The sequence below is a fragment of the Pseudomyrmex gracilis genome, unplaced genomic scaffold (assembly GCF_002006095.1).
Source record: "Pseudomyrmex gracilis isolate BER0280 unplaced genomic scaffold, ASM200609v1 scaffold_51, whole genome shotgun sequence".
Classification (NCBI taxonomy): Eukaryota; Metazoa; Arthropoda; class Insecta; order Hymenoptera; family Formicidae; genus Pseudomyrmex; species Pseudomyrmex gracilis.
The window spans coordinates 848709-859296 of record NW_018020635.1 but is presented as its reverse complement, the minus strand read 5'-3'; the positions used below and the strand labels follow the sequence as shown (position 1 = coordinate 859296).

Here is a 10588-nt window from a genome sequence, read left to right as displayed (position 1 = left end):
GTGTCGAATCGTACGGTGTCGAATAATTTCGTGTCGAATCGTACGGTGGTCAATCGTACGGTGGTCAATCGTACCGTGGTCAATCGTACGGTGTTAAATTCTTCGCGTCAAATAGAATGTGGTTAATCGTACTGTGGTCAATCGTACCGTGTCGAATCGTACGGTGTGCTATTCTTGCGGTGTCCAATCGTACTGTGGTCAATCGTACCGTGTCTAATCGTACGTGTCCAATATTACGTGTGCAATCGTACTGTGTCCAATTGTACCGTGGTCAAACGGAATACGCCCGTATAAACGAACGGTGTTACAGTACACTCACGTGACAGTATAAAAAAAGATTACTTGCAAGTACATTATTAACCAAATCATGGACAAAAAACTTATTGTGGCAATATGTACAGCTATAATAGAAATTATAGATGAAACAAGTAGTAGTAGTTCGGNAGAAGAAGAAGAATTGTTATCTTTATCATGTTTACATTGCGAGTACCCATATTGCACTGCGATCACTGCAGCTTGTGAGCTACAGTGATCGCAGTGCAAATATGGCTTTCATTTATTGATCGATCGACCAATGCGATCGTTCAAATTGAACAAGTTCTGCTGCCTCGTGACAATCATCGTATGTGATTGGCTTTTACACTTTTAGAACCAACAGGTCAACATTGGTTACGTTCAGAAAACTCAACGATTGAAAGATCATTACTTATGATAGGACTATTCTTCAAAATCCGCATCGGTTCCAAAAGTATGATCCAATCAGAAGTGATTATCTCTCAACCGTTGTGAAACTGTTGAGTTGTCTGAACGCACCCATTTTGGCTGAGGTCCGTTTCATGCTTAAGCATATATTTATCTATAGTATACGTGACATATACCACAGATAAATGCGCGATTAAGGCCTGGTTTATGCAGGCCTAAGATTTTAATATTTCTGTTTATTAACAGAAGCATAACAGAATATAACAGAAGCATTGAAATCCTATAGTTGAACTGTACTAATTCTGGCATAAATTAACAGTTATTACCCGCATAAACAAGGCCAAAACAAGGCCTTATTTGCCCGCATAAACCAGGCCAAAACAAGGCCTTATTTGCCCGCATAAACCAGGCCTAAGCACGAAACGGACCGCAGCTTTTGACGGTCAAGGCGACATCTGAGCCGCCGAACGCGGTTACAACCATACAAGCAAACGAGGTCGTGGATCAAATGATCGAAGGTTTGTTGTGTGGAGGAGGAGGAGGTTAATAATATTTTGAGAAGATATTTGCGAGAAGAAAGAAAAAACTATCTACTGCCGAGGGTGGTAAGTAAACAACCTGATTGTTCTTGTGTAACGTTTGCGACGAAATAAACTGCAAAAAAGATGAACATCGTGTCTTTGTGTCCAAAGTCATATTTTTCATTGTCCCGCGTACGGCGCACAAATTTACAATACAACCGATACCGAAGATTCTAATGCGACGCATATCTTTTCTTTTTGTTATTTTTTTTTTTTCAATGCTCAAATGTATTGGAAAAGAATACACGTAAGTGTGACGTTTCGCGCGTAAACATGCAATTGCGCGCAAAAGGTGCGGAAGGTGTAACCTCGCAAGATGAAAGTAACGGAAACAGGAGACGCCATCTGGTAGCAAATAATTGCGTTCAGATTTCTTAAAAAATGGGAATTGCGAGAAGATTTTGTTCAGAAAGAAAGAGAGTTTTGCGCATACGAATGACAGAGACGTAAGAATTCTTGTTAAAAATTTATTATATATATATTGTTGTTATTATTTTTACTAAAAAACTATATTGATCTAAATGTTCTCACATCTTGCGCGCACAATTGTGCCAGGCAATATGACGTGTCTCTCTGTGTGTGTGTGTGTGTCTGTGATTTACATTTAATAATATAATAATTTAATAGCTCGTTTTTTATTTTATGTAATTTACATACACAGAATAGTCTTGAATAACAATAACAATTACATGTACTCGGGGAAAAAAGTTCTTCACGTATGGACAAATTTGATATCTGGCGTATAATCTATATACGTGTGTGTGTGAAATTGAGACGCTCTCATGATTTTACGTAATTGTACGCAATTGGATATCGAATTTTTTAAGATACATAGAATTTGTTTGTATATGAGGGACTTTTTTCCCAAAACGTGTATAATAATAACTTATTTATATACATAAAGTTACATAATAATATCTTTATATATATATTATAATATAATATTTGTATATTATAATATATATTGTTGTGTTTTTTATTTTTTGTATATGTTATAATATTTCGCTCTCTACTAGTTTCGAACTTAATTAACTCTAGTACAAAGTGTATTAAACCAATCAATATTTGTCAATTTGTTACTATTTGCGATAAAAAAAAAAAAAAAAAAAAAAAACTGTAACAAAACAATTCTAGTCTACGTCTTCGCGCACGCCCTACGGCAAATCCTGCGAGAGTTCCTTCTGTCGCAATCGGTACTCGGTCGGTGTTAACATGCCTCTGGAAGCAACAACTTGTTTTGGTCACTCGCTCACGTGTGTGCAAAAGTTTCAATCAGATATGCCAAGGACTCGAACTTTTCACATTACACGGTGGCGAAATGGCCACGTTTTGCAATTCCGTTCAAATAATTTACGACTTGCGTCGATTTTATTCGCGACAAAATTCGCTTTCACAATCATTTCATTGATTTTGATCTTGAATTTTTATTACCTCAGTACAGTGTCAAAGGACACGCACACGCCCTTGTCGCACATTCTCCTGTAGAGATGCCAGCACTCCTTTTCCTTCATCGTTTGGAAGTGCGGCTCCAACGGCATCGCCTCTCCTCGCGGCGTCTCCTCCTTCGACGGCGGTGTCTCCTTCGCAAACTGTTCGACCTGCAACACACCGAAGCGACGTGAAGTAACGCGTACTCTTTTTTTTTTTTTTATGTCGTCGTATTTAATTTGCTGCAAATTTTTGCGTGAACGCAGCACGAACTCTCTTCTACCTTCGAAAGCGGAGCGTCGTTGGTTGGCGGAGCTGGAACGACGACAAGATCGATTCGCGACAGCGTGAGATGCGGCCTCGGCTCCTTGGTTTCCGTGGACGCGATTGGCGTGATCTCCGGTCTGTGAGCATCGGACAATAAAACGCACGCCGTAAGTTTGTTTTGTTTTTTTCCTTCAGAGGGAAACTATTGCAAAATTATTATTTTATTACTAAATTATTGTTGCGCGTGTTTTCTTGCGTCTTGTAAATCGGTTCGAGATAACGTCGACGTTCTGAAACGCGCCGAAAAAATCCATTTTGATTGGGAGCGTCGGAAGCAAATTCGCGACGTTCGCCGGAAGAAGTTTGGAAAAATGAAGAAAAAAACCGAAAGGAGAAGCGGAAAATTGCTTGTGGCCTTCCAAGGTTGTCGCGAGAGCATCGAACAGGGACACATCGAACGTGATGAGATCGAAGAAGCGCCAATCGAAGGACGTACCATGATCCGCGAGATCTGCGGCTATTCGTACCAGTCTGTGTTACCAATTCCCTCCCTCTCTCTCTCTCTCTCTCTCATCCTCTCTCTCCCTCTCTTTCTATCATCGTTCTACTTTTATTTTTTCGACGTCGATATCATAAATCGTCGGCCAATTGAACTTTTTTCTCTCTCCCTCCCCCCCTTCTTTTGCATCTAAATTAAATCACGAAGATACCAGACTCGATCATACACGAATCTATATCATCGTCCACCTCACCTCGATATATCGCCAACTTTCTCAATATCCTAATCGCGTTTTGTAGATGACTTGGATTTGCTCGGAAACTCGGATCTTACATCGGCCGGCTCGGCGTGCTTCGTGTTCGCAGCAGCTTTCGCTTCTTGTCGTGTAGATCGCCGATCGGCACAGCCAGGCATCTCTTCTCGCGGTCGGTCAGCGGCGCCTCCGGCATCAGCGTCTCTTCCTCGGCGTTCTGCGCGATAATTAACGCGGAGATCGGCAACGGCGGCGGCAGCGGTGGCGGCGGCGGTGGCGGCTGCGTTGTCGTCGTCGTCGTCGTCGTTGTCGCGGCGATTCCGTTGACGACCGCTGCTGGCTTTTGCTCCGAATTCTCGTTTCTGTGAGCGAGCGTAACGGCGAAACCAAACCGAGAAGGCTGCACGCTGACTGTCTGTCTCTCCTCTCTCGTCGCCGGAGTCTCCTCGTCGAAGGAGTCTCTCTGAAAGGAGACTGTCCAGCGATTCAACAGAAATTTTTTCGAGATACTTGCGTATGTAAATGCGCATCAAGAGGATGAGAAATGATACGCGTCGACTCGGTCTCCTCGGCGCCGCGCGGAAGTAAATCAATGATGGGACGATATCGTCCCGCGCTCGGTCGCGCGGCGGAACCGGGTTACCTGGTAAATAGGTCCGATTCGGCACGATTGTAAAAAGACCCCCCAAACTCGATTGTACACGACAGCCTATTAACCTGACCCGCGATCAATCTCGATGTCCCCGCATTGCATAAAACTCTTCGCGTATCCGTCAATTCTCTCGCGCAAACTTTAAAAGTCCTGGGTATAAACCCCCGCGACAGTTTTAGGAAATTTAAAAATTTCGGATTTTTCCGTCGCATATTTTTTCTGTCCTTTTTTTTTTTACTTGAAAACTGTTTTGCATTTGAAAAAAAATTAAAAAAAAAAATTGTAAATAAGTCGCGAGTGAATTGGAAAAAACCGTGTTTGTGCAGATTTAAACCGGCGATAAACGTAGCGCGAAAGCAATGAACTTAAGAAAGTCTATTGATCGCGCGCGAAGTGAAAGCGAATTGTATAGAGAGAAGCTGGCATCTGGAAATTATTCCAGATATGTGTGTGGCTTGCGTGTCTCGTGTCTCTCCTAATTAGTCTTGATTCAATTATAGTTCTACGCCTCTTCGCCTCGCTCGCGTTGCCACGCGTTATCGAACGTTCACGTATCACGACACATGAACTCAGACCGGCAGATAAGTTCTAATTTAAGACACGACAGATAAAGCGCAGGAAGTGAGAAAGAATCTTCTTTTCATCAGTTTTTTTTTCGCATCATCATCGTGTCGAACAAACGTTTTTCGACTTTGCTGCTCTTGGTCAACAGGAATTAAAAAAAAACTGTAGCGATTCTTTGTTACGAAAAAAAACGTGATTTTAAATTCTTTATATAAGTTTTTATACAAAGACGTTGAATAAATACAGAATGAAAATTCGCTTGCGAGACGTTCGTCGCACACGTGCGTGCGATATTTTATTCAACGGTTTTGGATGTGCAATTCTGTGTATGGGGTTTTAAGCCCCTTGCACAATGGAAGGAATAGCGATAGCGATAGAAATAATACCAATTGTAAAGAGTTTATATTTATAAATAACGGTAGGAACAGCGGAATCTAACATAAAAAAATACACATGTATCAATGCAGATCAGAAAATCGGAATAAGCAATAGCGATAAAATTTCCGTCGAGTTGGAATTCTGTGTCTAAAACTGTGTTATTTCTATCGCTATCGCTATTCCTTCCATTGTGCAAGGGGCTTTAAACGCGATAACAAAATAGAATCCCGTACCTGATTTTATAGGTTTTCTCGCTGTGCCGGGATTAGTGCTGAGGGATGTTTTGATGATCGGAGTGGTGGGCAGTTTGCTGCGCAGCTCGTCGATGAGTTTGTCGTCGCCCGGCAGCTTCTCCACGTCGCTGTCGCTGTCCGCCGAGCTGACCAGAGACACCATCGTGATCACGTCGCTCGTTCTGGGATCCACGGAACCTTTCCCTCGTCCGCCGCGATCCTCGTCTCTGCTCGGGTCCGACGATCCGAGGAAGCGTTTCTTCGTGCTCTTCGATCTTCTCTTCAGAGAGGCCGATTTTATCGGTCGCTCACCCCGCAATATCTGAAATTCAATTCACGCGATCTCTCCGCGTTCTTGTTTATTTTTACCTTCAAATTGTACGCGCGCGAAATTTATTCTTTCGGCTTCAGAAAATCCAGAACGGAGACAATGTCTCGTCTTATATTATACCTTCGTCGGACCCTCCTCGTTCTTCTCCGTCGCGTCCTTTCCGTCCTGCGTTTTTCCGCAAACGATCGACGACTTGTCCGTCATCTCGCCGAGACCGGGCGTGTCGATCACGATGTTCACCTGTACGCGCGTCGCAGACGCGACGTTGCGCTTTTGCAGCGGCGCCGAACTGGTTCTCCTCGTCTTGTCCAAGCTTACCGTTGACGAGGTTCTCGCGAAAACGACGCCCTTGTCCGATCTCGTCGCGGTTTTGTCGGCCGAGGCGCATCTCATCTCGACCAATTTCGCCGACGCGATTCTGTCTTTCGCCTCGTACGACGCCTTCGGCGACTTTTCCGTCATCGGTACCAGGAACGCGCGATTCGTACAGCTGTGGAAATTCGCGCGCTTCTGTTTCGCCGACACGAAATTGTCATTGGGTCTCGCTGTTGCCGCGCTGTCCGGTTTCAGGGACGGGAAGGCGACGACCGAGGTCGTCGAAAGATGAAGATTCGTGCAGTCGATGTTTATGCGCTTCTTCTTCTTCTCCTCCGGGTCCGAGTTGGCGTGCGAGGTCGTCGTCGCTTCCTGAAAGAAGTCGGTAATAAAATAAAAGAAATTATTAGTTGTGTACATTAGCGGCGATACAATAGTAAAATGTATTATTAATTAGATGCAGACACCTCGTTCTCCTCTTTTTCTACACTTTCCGCGACATTCTCATCCTTCTTCGTCGACAAATCGTTCTCCGTCGTTGGAGACGCAACCTTCGATTTCTCACATTCGTCTTCCTTATCAGACGTTTTTTTCTCCTCCACCAGATCCCCAGACGCCTCCGGATTCTGCGAATCTTCCTCGTCATTATGAACGGAATCGGACTTCTGTCTGGAGAGCGGAGTCGGCGGAGCGGACATCGACATCTCGGAGTCGCATCGCTCTCCCACGGTCACACCGTGCGCCAGGAAGATATCGATGTTCGCTTTTTTCTGCTCCCGGTGCTTCCAAGCGAGCCGCAGCCTCTCGGCCAGTTCCTGTCGCGAGTACAGAATCGACGCCTTTTCCATCGCGACGTAGGGTCTGCCGGATCGGCCCGTGGTCGGTCTGGATCGGCTCGGGATCTGCCTGGCCACCACTTCCACCTGAGCCGCATTGTTGCTGCCGCGACGATCATCGCTCCAGGCGACTCGTACCTGTCACGTTTTGAGAGACACATTGTCATGTGTAATTATCAGAACGAACGTGGTCAACAGATAGATTTGAAGTAAAAGAGTTATCGAGATTCGGTTTTACAACGACAACAACGCACTTTGGGCTTTTCCGTCGCATTCGCGGCTAGTCTGCCGCGCGCGATCGGATTCGCGTAGATCTGCAGGGACTTGCCGCAATCGTCCTCCGCCGATCTCTGTCGTCTGATGTGTTGCCGACGCGGAACAGGCTGTTGCAACGATAGCTGTCTCACCGGCCGCGCCGCTCTTCTGCCGTTAGACATCCCTGAGTGGTCGTTCTTCTTGCATCGTCGATCCTTTTCACCTCCGATTCAACGCGTTCCCGCCAAATCTTCTCTGCAAAAATTTATTTCATGTTCATGTTTGTTGTCTCGACACAACCAATTGTTGTCACACTCGGTGAAGCTTTCTAAGAAAGTTCTACGAATTTTTGTAAGTTAGTAGAATTATCTCAAATTTGTTGTCATTCGCAAAAGTTACTAATTAAATTTTTTAATAAAAAATTGTATTTACTCTCTTGACAAATTTTGTTCGAATCCTTTCCAGCTCTCGAGCGTGGAACGTGAAACCGGGGAACGTGCTGTCGATGATGCGGCTGTGCGCCGACTGGCTTGGCAGCCTTTTCATCCATTGCCCTCTGCCACCCTCCATCCCAAGTCGATTCACCAATACACCACCCGAAACGCAGGTGTATCGCCCTCTTCCCATCTCTCTCTCTGTGCCTTACGGAGAGGCCAACACACTAGTTTACAACCGTATTAGTACCATTAACCTCCGTCATTATACGATCACTGTCAGCGCTGCCAGGGTGGTCGAACTCGCTGACTTCGTGTTGCCCTCGAGGCCACGAAGGTGTGACGTAACTTAGCGATATCCACACGCATGTGTGTGGATATACGTGCATGTATACGTGAGAGAATGCTCGACTTTTGATTTAACAAAATGCTACGTTAGCTTTTTCGACGTTGCGTAAGTTCGCACAAAAAAGCGTTTAAATTTATTTACACAAAAGGGATAAATTGTTTGATCGCGCCGTCAGCAGAATTAATTTCTTTACGACGTTACACGACGAGAGAGAGAGAAGATCAAATGTTACTTCGAAACTGGACAGACGTCGCAAATGCGTTTCTTAGCTATTTTGCAAGACATGTGGTTTCGATATTACGTCCACGTGACCGTAAAAGTTGTGAATATTGAACGATGCATGTGTGTCGAAGTTTCGCCGAATTTGATTGTACTTTTTACATAGGCGAAAAAAAAATTATATATATATATATATATCTTTTGCAATCAGCAGTCAATGCCGCTCTCGAGTGACGGCTCGAGTTCGTAATTCAGGGACGAGAGAAATTAGCATCTCTCGATCGAAAATCGCATCGCTCGAAACTCATCCTCTGTGACTCAGCCTGGTACACGTTGCCCGCGCTTCGTCACGTGTAACCACTTTCTCCCTCGACACCCTCCACCTCCTTTCGCCACCCTCTGTCCTCTACTATATCCCCAACCCGGCGGCCACGTGCTGTTGTTGTGGAGTCACCGTCGAAGTCGCTGCCGCGACTCTTCTAGTTTATCGAGAATCCCTCGGGGAGGGAAATGCCGGCAAGAGCAGCCAGTCACTGCCTAGTATTATTGATCAAAACTCTGCCCATCATCTGACAGCTTGTTGTCCGCAGTTGCCATGGCGAGTCGACGGCTCGATCATTCCAATTTCTGGGCTCGGATCGACTTCTTTTCTCGCTTGTTCATCCCCCTCGACACCAAATACCACGATGTTCGCCCCTTTTTCTTACGTTTTCCAGGTTCTCCTCTTGACTCGGGTTCTTTGCGTTGTCCCATTGACGAAGAAAACTGGCCTCAAGCTGGTCGTTCCTATGGTCGATCAGAAAATCTTATTCCTGCATGTTGAAAGAAAAGATTGTTTGCTAAAAAGATAAAAATTGACAGATGCAACGCGACGAAGCCATTTGTAACTGGAGGAGGAACCGTGAGATTAAAGAATGTGCAACTGTAAAAACAAAAAAAATCGATTTTTCTTATTGACCAAATCGGTTGAATCCTCCCGGGGGGAAGTGGGTTACAGTTTCGCTTGCCGGCGATGGCGCAGAAATTGCAGCCGGAAACTTTTGGCAAATCGGCGATTAAAGCTTGGAACTGCCTTAATTGACGCCCTTATCAGCAAACTTCGGCAACCTCGAGCATTGCCAAGAAATTTTCGATTTGCCCCGTTTCCATCTATCGTCCGCGATTGATAGCAGGAGAGAGGAGGTTCTGATTATACCTCCCCCCCGGGGGGGGGAAGGGGGGTTGATCGATCTCCACATTAAAACTGTTGTGAAAATACGCTATTGGCGAATAGTTCGAGCTATTGGCGTGGTAACACACTTTTCGATATTTTTTAATTAGTCAAATATTTTACATAATTTTATTTTCTTAGCTAATACAATTTAAAAAACTTTGTATGAGAAAAAAAAATGCGACTACATTTATTTGCGAAAAGACAAATATATATTAAATTGCGTTGTTCCAGAACACGTCGGACGGAACTGCGTCACCCCGTTTTGTTCGAAGAATCTTCCTCGAGATGGACGATCTTACGATCCCGGTGTCGAAGTTAGAAACGTTTTTTGACAAGCAGGACTTTTCCCAAGGTAGAATATTTCAAACGTGTCGCGCGTTTCGAGTCTTTGGGTTTTCATATTGTTGAATACATTGAACGCACACATTGTTTTAAATATATTTCTAGAGATGAATTCTTGATATTTTTTCAATTTTATTGCTCTTAGACCGTTTCGCTTTCGACGTGGCGCACCTATTGGAGGCTCTGGAGCAATCTTTCTCAAGGTGCGCGGTTCAATTGCTCGACGAGCAAATTTTCCGCAAGGTTCTGCCGAAGGCACAAGCACTTCTGTTAGAGGTAAAGTTGTTTTTTTTTTTTTTTTTTATTTTTTTTATTTCTATATCTATATCTATATATATTTCTATATCTATATCTATATCTATATTATATGGGTAATTCTCAAAAAACGTAATCTCCGTGGACTGTAATCTTCGTGGTATATTGACATAAAAAACATAGATAAGTTTTTTATATTACATAGTTACGTATTGATATTACGAATGGTGACTTAAAATGGTATAAAAAAACATAATTTATCGCTATCCGTTAGTTTAATAATAATTATCTTTTATCAAAAATGAAAGTTGAAATTTACGCGTTCACACCCTTACGAAAAAGAACTATTGCCGATTACATATAAATATTACTGGCAATTACACAAGAATATTATTAGGTATTACAGAAAAAATTATTGGATATCACAGAAAATATTATTGGATATCACAGGAAGTATTACAGGTTATCACTGAGAATATTAC

General features: G+C 43.7%; 1 protein-coding gene across 6 annotated transcripts in view; it reads left to right on the top strand.

The window, feature by feature from the left end:
• Window positions 1-1175: 1175 nt before the first annotated feature.
• The window catches only part of LOC109853613 (uncharacterized protein C1orf112-like), a 14845-nt gene continuing 5432 nt past the window's right edge, over window positions 1176-10588 (top strand). For 2 of the 6 annotated variants that reach the window (XM_020425896.1, XM_020425903.1), the window contains exons 1-5: window positions 1176-1307; window positions 2720-2906; window positions 2978-3145; window positions 9741-9861; window positions 9997-10127. In XM_020425896.1, coding sequence (XP_020281485.1) covers window positions 9795-9861; window positions 9997-10127 — 198 coding nt within the window. In that variant the 5' untranslated portion in view covers window positions 1176-1307; window positions 2720-2906; window positions 2978-3145; window positions 9741-9794. Of the gene's footprint in view, window positions 1308-2719; window positions 2907-2977; window positions 3146-3212; window positions 3508-6485; window positions 6589-9512; window positions 9587-9740; window positions 9862-9996; window positions 10128-10588 lie in introns of those variants that run through there. The other 4 variants (XM_020425897.1, XM_020425898.1, XM_020425899.1 and 1 more) reach the window with 4 other exon arrangements.